Raw genomic sequence first — 13758 nt, forward strand, 5'->3', positions numbered from 1 at the left:
CGTAGATCTCTAACTCAAATCAATTCGAATAAAAAATAATTCGATTCGAGTTTTGCTTGAGTTTATCAAATCAAAATTAAAGACGACAATTAATTTGACTCATAAATTTAAGTCAAATAAAAGTCAAGCCAAACATAACACCTTTTAACTTAAGTTTGGTTTAAAAAACGAATCGAATCTTTCAACTTCCTAAAATGTCATAGTTTTGATGTACTATAACATTTTTTATCTAATTAAATTATAGTTAAAATTTTGATATATTAAAACAGTTATTAAAGTCAATGTTTTATATCTCATAATGCTACAGTTTTTTTTCAACTGTAATTTATTGTTAATTTCCTAGTACGACACTACTAATTCGTTGTTTTATATGTCATAATGTCAGTTTCTTTTTCAACCGTTGCTTATTATTAATTTTTTAATACAACACTATTAAATCCGTTATTTTATATCCCATAATACAACGGTTTTTTTGCAACTGTCGCTTATTGTTAATTTTTTAATACAACACTATTAAATTCGTTGTTTTATATCCCATAATACAACGGTTTTCTTTCAACCGTCGCTTATTGTTAATTTTTTAATACAACACTATTAAAACCGTTGCTTATTTTATTTTAGACAACGGTTTAAAAAGTGTAGTCAAAATAAGTGTCGCCTTAAGCCCAATATGTGGTTAACTTAATGGTTTTATTATGGTGTTGTTATAGTCGAAGCTACCCTTGACTATAGCCTATTAAGATTGGTTTGGGGACAAGTTCTTATTCTAGTCCTTAGGGTATTAGCCTTTCCTTCATAGGCTAATGGGTAAGGTAAAATTGTCCCTTTGCTTATGACATGGGCAATAAGGAAAAGAAGGAAGTCACTAGTGGGAAGAAGCAACAAATGAGTCTCTTTTTGGTGGCTTCAAGCCAAGAGTATACTTATACTTCTTTTGTTCCTTCTCAGAAAGGTGACCTAGTGGTTGGTGTAATTATAGGTCATTTTGCTATGTTTTCCTTGAGGAAGGAAGCTCTTTAAATAATGTGGTAAGACCCTAAATGTGACTTTGTTGCTTCTAAGTGGGTAGGCGAATTACCTTGGACAAGTTTCGAGTACATCACTCTTTGTTGTTGCTTATATCTTATTGAATAGCTATTCAACTTAATAGGTTACTCATGAAGTATAAGGACAAGTTATTTGCCATGGGGGCTAAACTCTAGGCCAAAAAAGAGAAAGCTTCAGGCTATGAAGGTAAGGTGTCTGGATGCAATGGCGAGACCTAAGGCTAATGAGTATAGTCACTTTGTAGCTTACAAGAGCCTTCATTACGAGTTAAAAGGAAAGATACTCGAAGCCTTTAAGTGCAAGAGGGCATTCAAGCTAGCTAAGAAGCATACTTGACAAATGGAAGAGTGTAAGGCTATGTGATAAGCTTATATTTATATACATTTTATATTTCCAATTATGTTATTTTGATTTAATTTTGGTGTAACCTTGATACTACCCTAATTTTGGTTATATGTTGTTTTGTAGGAGAATGGGTAAGATTAAGGTAAAAGCAAGAAAGACGCTCTTTGATTGGATTGATTATAGCAAAAATTGAATGTTTTAGGAGAAATAGGCATTCAAAACTATGATAGTCTTATATGATTATGCCCTTGCTCATAATGATACTAAGGTTACATGTGTTTCTAGATCGGTCACCATATATGCTTGCTTATAAGGTTTTCATGATCACGTTAAATGTTTATCCTCTTATCACAATTTTACCAATCTAAGGGCATGCATCATACATACATGTATACATATATATGTTACAAAAGATGAATAAATGCTACTTTTATTAATAATAAAATATGATGCAATATTTGGAAAAAATATTATATAATTAGCCTTAAATGATTGGCTTCAGACTCTAGAGCCCTACTCCAACAAAAAATGTCTTTTAATTAAATTAAAATTACTCAAACCCTAATCAACCACTACAATGCGAAGAAGGCAAAGACAACTGAATCTTGTCATCATGCAAAAAATATGAAAAGGGTTGAAGCTTATTATCACACCCCTTAAATCCAAAGGAGCACAGATACATCAAGTTGGTGCATTGGGCTCGATGATAGACCTTGAAGTGGCATGCCATGACAGTGGAAGAGCAAAGCGGTATGAGAAGACTAAGGATTTAAGAAGTTAAGATAGTTGATTGGAATGTTGTTGGTTGAGATGGATGCCAAAGATAAGACGGGTTGTTAATTTTCACACGAATGTGTGAGCAAGCATATGCGTAAGCGCATAGGAGTTTTGGAGTTGAGCATGTTAGGATGCTAGATTATGATCTTATGCACCTAAAATAAGGTTGGTTAGTGCAATGGGTTGACTAACACAAGAGCTACAAACAATAAGTAAGAATTAGGCAAACTAGGTTTAAGCAACCTATATACATGCCTTACATGAGAGCCATTAATGAATTCAAGCTGACAATAGATGGAGTTAGATTAGCATAAAATATTAGTTAGCTTTATCATCTAACTTGTAGTAATAATGATAGATTTGACTTAATTATGGTTGAGCAAATCATAAAAGCAAATCAAGGGATTAATCAACAATCAAGTTTGAGTGATCTATGGGACTAATTGCCAAGAATGGTGGGATTGAACTACAATCATGTTGGAGTTAATTGTAGGGATTGATTGCCATGATTTGGGGAATTGAAATAAAATGGGGTGGTAGTGATTTGTGGAGCTAATGGTTGGATTTTGAATTTGAAATTGTAGCTTATCCAATTGTAAGCCTTCGTATATAAATTGGGAGCTTTATTCATGTAATTATATGTGTCACCTGTATGAGACATAGGTGTGAGAGATATGAGATCTTACTCAATGTTCTAATCAAAGAAGTAATTGGAACATATGTATCAAACTTCTTCATAGTCTTATATATGATAAATGAATTTTCTAACATTTGACTTCGTACCAATATTAACTTGGCATAACGCAATGGTTGAATAATTGAGAAACGTGATTATTTAGGAATATACATTGCATGCTAAGATTATGCATTGAATTTTTGATAGTAGATCCATAATAAAAAACATGTTTGTGATTATTATAGAAGAAATGAAACAAAAGATACAGTAGAGCTAGGATAATTATTATATAAGGTCTATCCAATACTAGATGTGAAGGCGCATAATAAATTAATATGAACATCATAAGCTATACCACGATAAAACCAACGATTGATGATACCTTTTTCTCTTTCTTCTATAGCCCTATCTCAGAGAAGGAAGAAATAAGAAGGCCTATGAAGAATATGGTAAAAAATCCATAATAAAGTCTAACCACAATGACCGAATTGATTGTCTTCATGCATAACGATACTAGATTACCTAGATTACCGAATTGATTGTATTTTGAACCCCTTAGGTTACTGTTCAAAATACTCTTCCCCTCAGGGTTTCCCTTGTAGTCCCTTGGGGTGTTCACTATTTGAATTTTCACAATTCCCTCCTCTCACATGACGTCGACCCAACTCAGGGGAGGTTCTACCCTCCAAGGTGCATCATCAAGCAAAAATTATCATTTTAGCCTCCTATTTCAATAATAATTGAATCTCAACCTACTATAACACAATATCCCTAAAGAAATTCAATTGAAACAAAGCAAGAATTAACAAATTTTAAGTATTGTTCAAAAAAGAAACCCTAAAACTAATAATGCTTAGAATATTTAACAAATCGGTAAAATCTAAACAATAAAATGATTGAAACAAGACAAGGGATAATGTACTAACCTTTTGTCATTGGAAAACTAAAAAAATGCTTAAAAAACCTGAAAAAGTATAGCAAACATTAAATCATAAGAGTCTTGGATTTTCCTCTAAATTCCAATAGTGAATTCAGGGCGATTTGGGTGGTTATGAAAATGTTTTGGTTTATTATAAGTGCATTTTAGTCATTTTAGATAAATGGGGCATTTTTGCTTAATGTTTAAATTTTGGAAAAATTTCATTGAGCCCTAATGTTTAGAGCAATTACTTTAATATCCCTAAAACTATAATAAAAAAAAGTAGTTAGTCAATATACTATAAAGTGAAATTAGACATGTTTAAACTAACTTATAAAAAAATTTACTTAGAAAACCTAATGGGATGAAACATAGTTGAAGGAAAAAGAGTATAGTGTTTTTTTTATCCAATATATTAATCAACTTAATAATTTTCTCCCCCAATTAATGCTTCAATTTTTAAATAGAATTTTATATAGATTAATTTAGTTAGTTCCTAAGTTGTCGCACGTTGATATTATAGGCGAATTTTTCAAAAGTTGTTGTTAGTAATATTTTAGTGAATATAGTTGATACTTGCCACAAAAATGTATTTGTTTAACAATGGTTGGTTGGTTCTTCTAGCATTCTTGTGTATGGAAGAATTTCAATGATATAACCATGGTTTTATCCCTTTTAATATATCCTCGATTTGAGCATCACATGCTACATTTTTTTTTATGTAGTTTAAGAGTGTCTATGTGAATCTGTGACATAAAAACTAATGGCAGTGTTGTAATTAGGAGCAAAAGTTTGAGCAAAGTTTGGGCTATAGTTATTGTTCAAAGAGAGTTTTGTCTTTGTTTGATTAAGTCTTTTAACTAATGGATAAACCATTAGTTGGTTTATTGAGAAAGTGAAAAGAAAGGCATTTTTCGTTAGCTATTTCTTAGAAGAAAAATATGGTGCCTTTGGGTGTGAATATATTTTCTCTCTGGTTCCTCATATCTTCTCTGTTGGGGTTTATAAAAAATGCATGAATCCATTATTTTTCTTAGATCTAACTATCTAAACTCTTGAGTCAGTGTATAAGGTCGCTGTGGTGCTCAGGTTTAGGAAGGATTTGAGTCAGCAAGGCTGAATTCATTTTCGTTTGTGTTTGTAATGCTAGATTGGCTTCTGAATTTGTATGTTGTACTATTTTTCTTACTAATTAGTGGATTTGCTAAAGGATTCCTTTGCCTTGGATGTAAGTTTCTAATCTTTTGAACCCGAACTAGGTAAATTTGGTGTGTTGATTTGTGCATAGTTTATTATATGGTTCTTGTGCAATTTTTACTAAAAATCGATCTGAATCTCTGATTAATATTCGAACTCAGTAAAATAAAACATTAACAAGTGGTATCAAAGTACTCTTGAGTTGGATATTGCTATTCTTATTTGAGGAAAATTGTTTGGAGTGTTTCTTGGTTTAAGATTTGTTTATCTTATTGTTCTTTACATTTTGTTATTGTCGTTTTGAAAGAGTTGAATTTATTTGGCTTGCTATTTGTTCTTTGTTTGCCGATTGTGACTATACTGTTCATTTATTTGATATTTTGTCACTGTGGCTTAAAGAAATTAAAATAAATAAATAACTTACTTTGTTTTCTTTCTATTATTATGGCTTGTAAAGAGCTAGATTAGTAAACACTTGAATAAAAATGGCTCAAATAAAAATTGATGTTGAGAGATTTGATGGGAAAGGTGATTTTAATATGTGGAGAAAGAAAATGTATGTTGTTCTTGTTCATAAAAAATGTGCTAAGGCATTGGGTGATAAATCTACTCTCCCTGAAAATATGGACCCTGATATGAAATTTGAAATTTTAGAAACTACATATAGTCTTCTTATTTTGCATTTATCTGATAATGTCTTAAGACAAGTTGATAATGAAAGTACTGCTACAAAGATTTGGTTGAAATTAGAGTCACTATATATAACTAAGTCCCTAACTAATAAAATCTACCTGAAGGAACAATTGTTTGGTTTTAAAATGGATTCTACTAAATCTCTTTATGATAATCTAGATGAATTTAATAAAATTGTCCTTAGTTTGGCTAATATAGAAGAGAAGATATTTGATGAAAACCAAGCAATAATCATCTTGAACTCTTTACCTGATTTTTATAAAGATGTTAAAGCTGCAATAAAATATGGTAAAGAGTCTTTGTCTTTAAATGATGTATTGGGTGCCTTAAAATCAAAAGATTTAGAAATTAAATTTGAAAGGAAGGCAATTAATGAAGGGCTTCAGGTTAAAAGTAAGACTGAAAAGAGAAATAATCAAAAAAATAGGAAAACCTATAGATCCAAATCTAAGAGTAAGAAAACTTGTTAACAGTGTCATAAAGAGGGTCATTTTAAGAAGAATTGCCCAGAGGAAAAAAAAATTGTATAATAATAATAACAATTATGAAAACCATGACATAGTAAATTTCCTAGAAGGGTATGAGAGTGCTGAGGTTCTTAAATTAACAGAGAGAATGTTTAGTGAGGAATGGGTTATGGATTCAGACTGCACTTTTCACATGACACCTAAGAAAAATTGGCTAACTGACATTAAATACTTGAATGGAGGTAAAGTATTAGTGGGAAATGATGAGTCATGTGATCTTATTATTGTTGGTAGTGTCAAATTTAAAATGCATGATGGTTCTATTAAAATTCTTGAAAATGTAGGTTGGTGCCTAAACTAAGGAAGAATTTAATCTCTTTAGGTACATTAGACTCAAATGGATATACTTTTAAATCTAAAAATGGTGTTCTTAAGGTAATGAGAGGGTCCTTAGTAGTCATAAAAGGGAAATTGAATTAGGGGTTGTATATCTTGGAAGGTTCTGTTGTGTCAGATTTTATGAATTTTAATCCTAAATCTGATGAAACTGTTTTGTGGCATAAAAGACTTGGACATATAAGTGTTGTTGGATTGCATGAACTTTGTAAACAGAAATTGATTAATCTTGATAAGATTGGTAATTTAGATTTTTGTGAAAATTGTGTTTTGGGTAAGTCACATAAACTTAGATTTGCCTCTACTACTCAAAGAACTAAGGATGTTTTAGAGTATATACACTCTGATTTGTGGGGATCTCCACAGATCCCCAATTCTTTGCCTAATTCTCATTACTTTATAACCTTTACTAATGATTACCCTAGGAGAGTATGGGTGTATTTTTTAAAACATAAGGATCAAGCTTTTGATTGTTTTAAAGAATGGAAAAGACTTGTAAAGAATCAAACTAACAAAAAAATAAAGGTTTTAACAATAGATAATGGATTGGAATTTTGTAATAAACCTTTTTCAGATTTTTGTAAAAAAGCAGGAATACTTAGGCACAGAACATGTACTGAAACACCTCAACAAAATAGGTTAGCTAAAAGAATGAATAGAATCATTATGGATAAAGTTAGGTATATAATGACAAATTCAGGTTTAAACAAAAGATTTTGGGCAGAGGCAATTGCCACTACATGTTATTTGATTAATAGATTACTTTCATCTGCATTGAATTTTAAAACACCTATGGAACTTTGGAATAAAAAACCACCATCATTAAGCCATTTGAAACCCTTTGAATGTCTTGCATATGTTTATGTAAATCAGGGAAAATTAAATCCTAGGGCTTTAAAGGCTATTTTTTAAGATTGTCCTACAGGCACAAAAGGCTATAAATTATGGTTGATTGATGATAAAAAATGTGTGATAAATAGGGATATAGCCTTTAATGAATCAAAATTTTATGAAGACTTATTTGTTAGTAGTTAGTTAGGATAGGTTCAAATTGAGATGGAGACACCACAGTCTAGTTTTCATAGGCAGTCTCAAGAGTCTAGTGGTGGACCTAAATTGGGTTTGGATTCAATTCGTGCTTCAAAGTACGAAATCTCAGACTTGAATCAACAACTACCACTACTGAGTTAAGAAGAAAGTCTTCAATCTGATAGTAGTCCTAATTTGTCCAATTATTAGCTTGCTAGAGATAGGTTTAGAAGGGAAATTAGATTACCTTCTAGGTATGCACATGCATATCTCATTTCATATGCATTACAGATAGGTGATGTGATAGAAATGGATGAACCTATTAATTTCAAGTGTGTAAAAGTAAATACAGGGATGATTGGATGAAAGCTATGGAGACTGAGATGGCTTCTCTACAGAAAAATCATACATGGTCACTTGTAGATAGACCCAAGGGTAAAAAGGTAATTGGATGTAAATGGGTCTTCAAAAGAAAACCCGATATACCTAGTGTTGAACAAGCAAGATTTAAAGCAAAAGTTGTTACTAAAGACTTCTCACAAAGAGAAGATATTGATTATAATAAGGTTTTTTCTCTTATGGTAAAACATACATCTATTAGACTAATGTTATCTGCTGTTGTTATGTTTGATTTAGAATTATAACAAATTAATATTACTACTGCCTTTTTACATGAAAAATTAAAAGAACAAATATACATGGAACAACTTGAAGGTTTATGAAACCTAGTAATGAAAATAAGGTTTATTTACTTCATAAATCTCAGTATGGTCTTAAATAGTCCCCTAGACAATGGTACAAAAGATTTGATGATTTTGTCCTTTCAATTGGATTTTTCAGATGCTGTTATGATCACTATGTTTATTTTAAGAAAATTAAAAATGACAGCTTTATATATTTGCTTATTTATGTGGATAACATGCTTATAGCTTCTAAGGATATGAATGTTTTATTTGATTTGAAATATATGCTAAATTTTGAATTTGAAATGAAGGACTTAGGTCCTACGAAGAGAATACTAGGTATGGATATAAGTAGGAATAGATTGAAACAATGTTTGACTTTGTCTCAATCTGCTTATATTAGAAAAGTACTTGAACTATATCATATGATCAATGCAAAGAGTGTGAATGTTCCTATAGGTGCTTATTTTAAATTAAAATCTATTGGATTGTTGTCTTCTAATGAATCTGATTTCATGAATAATATACCATATTCTAATGTGGTAAGAAGTCTAATGTATGCAGTGATAGATATTAGACCTAATATAACATATGCAATTAGTCTTGTTAGCATATTTATGAGTAATCCAAGTAAAGAACATTGGAATGTAAGAAAATGGTTATTGAGGTATTTGAAGGGTACATCTAATTATGACTTGTGTTATACTGCTGATGCTACTAACCTATTTTCTGTGAAAGGATTTTTTGATTTAGATTTTGTAGTTGATCTTGATAAAAGGAGATCCCTTACTGGTTATATTTTCACCTTTGGTGTAAATGTTGTAAGCTAGAAGTGTAATTTGCAACACATTATGACACTTTCAACAACTGAGGCTAAATATATAGTATTAACTGAAGCAGTTAAAGAAGCACTATAGTTGAAGGGAATTATTTCTGAGTTGGGGCTGAATATTGATGTTCTAGAAGTCTTCAGTGATTCACAGAGTGCTTTTCACTTGTCCAGAAACTCTACATTTCATAAGAGGACTAAACACATTGATGTAAGGCTACATTTCATCAAAGTTGTGTTGGCTGCTGGTAAAATTAATGTGAAGAAAATATTAACAGATGTCAATCCAACTAACATCTTAACAAAACCTGTGCCATTGAGTAAGTTTAAGGATGCCCTGAATTTGCTCAAAATTTGTTCAGTGTAAATGTGTTGTGGTCTGAAGAAGAGTCCTTAGATATGTTAGTTTTTTGTCAAGGTGGAGCTTTGTGAATCTATGACATAAAAACTAATGGCAGTATTGTAATTAGGAGCAAAAGTTTGAGCAAAGTTTGGGCTATAGTTATTGTTTAGGGGCAGTTTTGTCTTTGTTTGATTAAGTCTTTTAACTAATGGATATAAACTATTAGTTGGTTTATTGAGAAAGTGAAAAGAAAGAAATTTTTCGTTGGCTATTTCTTAGAAGAAAAATAAGGTGCCTTTGGGTGTGAATATATTTTCTCTCTAGTTCCTCGTATCTTCTCTGCAACGGTTTATAAAAAATGCATGAATCCACTATTTTTCTTAAATCTAACTGTCTAAACTCTTAAGTTAGTGTACAAGGCCGCTATGTTGCTCGGGTTTAGGAAGGATTTGAGTCGACAAGGCTGGATTTGTTTCCGTTTGTGTCTATAATGCTAGATTGGCTTCTGAATCTGTAAGTTGTACTATTTTTCTTACTAATTAGTGGATTTGCTAAAGGATTTCTCTGCCTTAAATGTAGGGTTCTAATCTTTTGAATGCGAACAAAGTAAATTTGGTGTGCTGATTTGTATATAGTTTATTATATGGTTCTTGTGTAATTCTTGATTGAAAATCGATCTGAATCTCTGATTAATATTCAAACTCGATAAAATAAAATATTAACAGTCTATTATAGAAAAAAGTTTACATGTATCTCAAATATACTAGATTATATATCATAACTATATACATTTTTAGTTAGTTTCATAAAGAGCAAAAGTCTATGAATGATTGGAAGATAACGAAACCAAAGTTTATGTTTTGGATAACCATAACAATAATGTACTGTTACAAATAAAGGTATATCCTTTCTAGGTCAAAAAGGCACACAACAATTTTGTATCCAACCAAATTAACATTATTAATGGACTTATTTGAATAAAGTAATTCTTAAGTTTTAGTTCCCCTTGGGTAATGAAATGTATACTTTATTTCATTTTATTGTCATCATATTGGTTCAGAAACAAATCTTACAAGTACGTTGACTGTAAAAGCTATATCTAATCTAGAGCATTAAGCTAAATAAAATAAAATGTAAATTGCATTAAAATACAATACGTTTGGACCATGTGTCTTTTCATCAAAAACTCGAAGGTAGACGGGATATGGCTAGTAGGTTAGATGATTTCCATGCTAAATCTCATTTTTTTTCCACAAAAATTAACATCGTAATATTTCCTAAATCAAATTTCCATCAATATTAAAGCAATTTTCTCAAAAAAATTAAAAAAAACCCAACTGTCCATTGTAATTTCTAGATACATACCCCAAAGGTGAAACACAGTAAACATCAACAATTTAACACTTTATATTAAGCTTCAAACCCTTTTACAAAAAGTTTTAATTTATGTAATGGTGATTTTTTATCAGAATTTCTTCCTTTATCAGACATATGGGTTAAATATGATCGCGCTTGCTACAAAAAATTCTTACACAGAGATCAAATCATCCATCCCTATTCGAATAGCTATATTTGTATAATCCCTAAACCATTTGTTAACATCGTATAGACCTGTTAATTTAATATATTAAATGTTTTTTATTTAAGCCACATAAAATGTCTTCGTCAGCCCATTATTAATATAAATTTACAATTAAATTATATATATATACACTTTTGACTATATGATAGACTATAAAAATAAGATATCATCATATAATTAGGTGATTTTAAATTAAAGATAAAATAATATTTAATCACATGATAATATAATATTTGTATATCAAATTATTTATTTAAAAATATATATGCATAATATTGCTCATAAATTTAACTAAAAAATTATTTGTCAATTTGTCATATAATAAAATTATACATACACAGTTTTGTTATAAAATATGAATATATACATGATATATCATCATATGATTAAATGATTTTGAATTAAAGATAAAATAATATTTAATCACATATGATATATTATCTATATACTTAAATTATGTATCAAATATGCATACATAGTATTGTTTTTGATAGGGTGAAATAACACCACCGAAGAAAGCCTGATACCACTGCTACTTATTTAATAATAGTTTTTATTCAGTAAAATAAAAACATAACAGTACAATAGTCCCAATGGCACCCCCATTGATTATTTTATGGATTCAGAAACAGGTAACTGGCTAGGCATAGCCTCATAGAGATTAAAAACATAGCGTTACAATAGTCCCAATGGTAGCCTTATTGGTTATTTATGGATTCAGAAACAGGGACTGACTAGGAATAGAGATATATGGAGCCCAGCACACACACTAATGAGAAACGAAAACATATTACAGTTCAAATTTCTTTGAATAAAGGTCAAATTGCTTAGATGATGACAAGAGAGGCACCTGCAAACCACCAACTACCCTTGTTAAGGCTTCATTAGAAAAAAAATAGCAATTCAAATGCTTTATCAATATAATTACCGCTACAAGTTTTAATTAACTACATTGTAAAGATTTAGTCCGAGTTTCAAAATAAATATGATTAACTAACACTGAAATTATGAGTAAAATGACAAAATACCTGATCCGGCAGATTATTTTTCGGATTATTTTTCCGTAAGGAAGAGCGGATAGCATTAAGCAAGTGACCGTATGTTAAACCAGGATTCTTGTAGACAGTCTGGGTGAAGCTAAAAGTCAAGGCACCTGCCATTTTGCCGGTAAAAGTCTGCATATTTATATATGATTTGAGCTCATTAAGTAGAGATAGATATAATTAAATCATCCACATATCATAAAAATTAATGAAGGTGATTACTCACCAGAGGTCGCCCTGCGCCTTCGTCATCATCACAAGCACTAAAGGAGACGGCCAGGCCACCCCTTGTTCCTTTGAAAGTACGTACTGGTGCTCCATGTGTCTGATTTTCCCAATCATAGAATCCTTCACTGTTAAAATCACAGAAATAAAATTAATAGATACTCTCTTTTCGCAATTACAAAATAATAATAACAACAATAAAATCGTTTACTAGACCACCTTTTCATCCTGCAAATATGTGGTAGGTCAAGAACAGTTCCACTATGGGAAGCATCGACAATAGCATGAAGTTTGGCCCCATGGGGCAGCGGCCTTACGATTGTTTCGTTGATTTCATCATCAACAAGTGCTCCTTCAGTGGCGTGATCAACAGGCAACAGCGCTTCATCGAACCCATCAGCTTCGTCTCCGTTGCTGTCGCGCTGCCTTTGGCCATGGCCTACGAAATAAAACACTAGGGAGTCTCCAGCCTGACAATTTTGCACTAGCCATCGCAAGGCTGTCCGGATATTCTGCAGTGTGGGAATCTTCGTGGGATCTGCCTCCTCTTCTGTACGATTTTTTCCATGTTGTATATTAGCATGTATATAATTGGAGAAGACAGAGAGCTCATATGTGTCAAGATATATTCACAAGTAATATATATTACTTGGCATCTTTACAGACTTTCAGAAAAAATAAACAATCTTTTCCCCAAACAAATTCAAGTCTTGGTGTATATATGGGTAAGAATCAAGCTAGCTCTAACCATCACAAAATCCCTTTTTTTCTTATTTCCTTCTTGAATATTCATATTCTTTCTTTTTTTCCTCTTGTTTTTATCAAAACTAATTTTCTTACCAAATTGCATAGAGATGATGCAACTTAGTTGGAATCACACATCTCACTGTATGCAAACTTATACATGAAAAGGTTTAGAGACATGTATAAATTTACCTGTAAGCGTGAGTACGCACTCGCTAGGAAACTTCAATTTGTCAACGAGAAGATGCCTCATGCGCTTAACATCATCGGTGACTCCTTTGAGCTTGTAAGTAGTTTGAAGATAGCTCACTCCGCATAGCACAGCCCTTTTCTTCCCATAAGCCGGAGGTGCGGGATGAGTTTGTGGCCCAGAAATACATTGGCCGCATTGTTGGATTCCGGTTGCCATTGCTTGTGGGTTAGCTTGTTTGTGTTATGTGGTGAGATGGGTTGGATTTCTTGTTATTCAGTCCCATGTATATATAGTTGATCAGCAAGTGGAGAAGAAGCAGATTCGCTACTTTTTGGATCGAGAAACTTAATTGTAATCGGAAAGCATGATGTAAGAACGATTCCCATGTGCGTGATACATAACACCACTAAACGTCTGGCTTTCGTTAATTCAAAGCTAAACATTAAGGAGACTTATTATACAATAAAATTATATATATAATTTTATATATAAATAATAATATATTATTATGTGATTAAATATTATTTTATTTTTAATTTATAATTTTTTAATTATATAATAATACATTAT

General features: G+C 31.3%; 1 protein-coding gene across 2 annotated transcripts; it reads right to left on the reverse strand.

Annotated features, from left to right (window-relative positions):
* Nucleotides 1-11519: 11519 nt before the first annotated feature.
* Nucleotides 11520-13462, reverse strand: LOC123213094 (metacaspase-3-like). 2 transcript variants are annotated; one of them, XM_044632451.1, is made up of 5 exons: nucleotides 13188-13460; nucleotides 12471-12801; nucleotides 12253-12379; nucleotides 12012-12158; nucleotides 11520-11833 (listed from the first exon to the last, which is right to left on the reverse strand). In XM_044632451.1, exons 1-5 carry the CDS (start codon nucleotides 13402-13404, stop codon nucleotides 11774-11776), a joined length of 882 nt encoding a protein of 293 aa, XP_044488386.1. In that variant the 5' UTR covers nucleotides 13405-13460; the 3' UTR covers nucleotides 11520-11773. The 2 variants fall into 2 exon arrangements, with proteins under 2 accessions (XP_044488386.1, XP_044488387.1); XM_044632452.1 differs by lacking the exon at nucleotides 12012-12158 and having other exon boundaries at nucleotides 13188-13462.
* Between the last annotated feature and the right edge of the window lie 296 nt (nucleotides 13463-13758).

Source organism: Mangifera indica, chromosome 4, assembly GCF_011075055.1.
Source record: "Mangifera indica cultivar Alphonso chromosome 4, CATAS_Mindica_2.1, whole genome shotgun sequence".
NCBI classification, from domain to species: Eukaryota; Viridiplantae; Streptophyta; class Magnoliopsida; order Sapindales; family Anacardiaceae; genus Mangifera; species Mangifera indica.

Bases quoted from the DNA above. Each gene is read 5' to 3' on its own strand.
- LOC123213094 (XM_044632451.1), bottom strand. From the start codon at position 13,404: ATGGCAACCGGAATCCAACAATGCGGCCAATGTATTTCTGGGCCACAA. The intron at 12,802-13,187 runs GTAAATTTATAC...AAAATCGTACAG, and splicing joins GTGCGTACTCACGCTTACAG to AAGAGGAGGCAGATCCCACG. The intron at 12,159-12,252 runs GTGAGTAATCAC...ATAAATATGCAG, and splicing joins AAGGCGCAGGGCGACCTCTG to ACTTTTACCGGCAAAATGGC.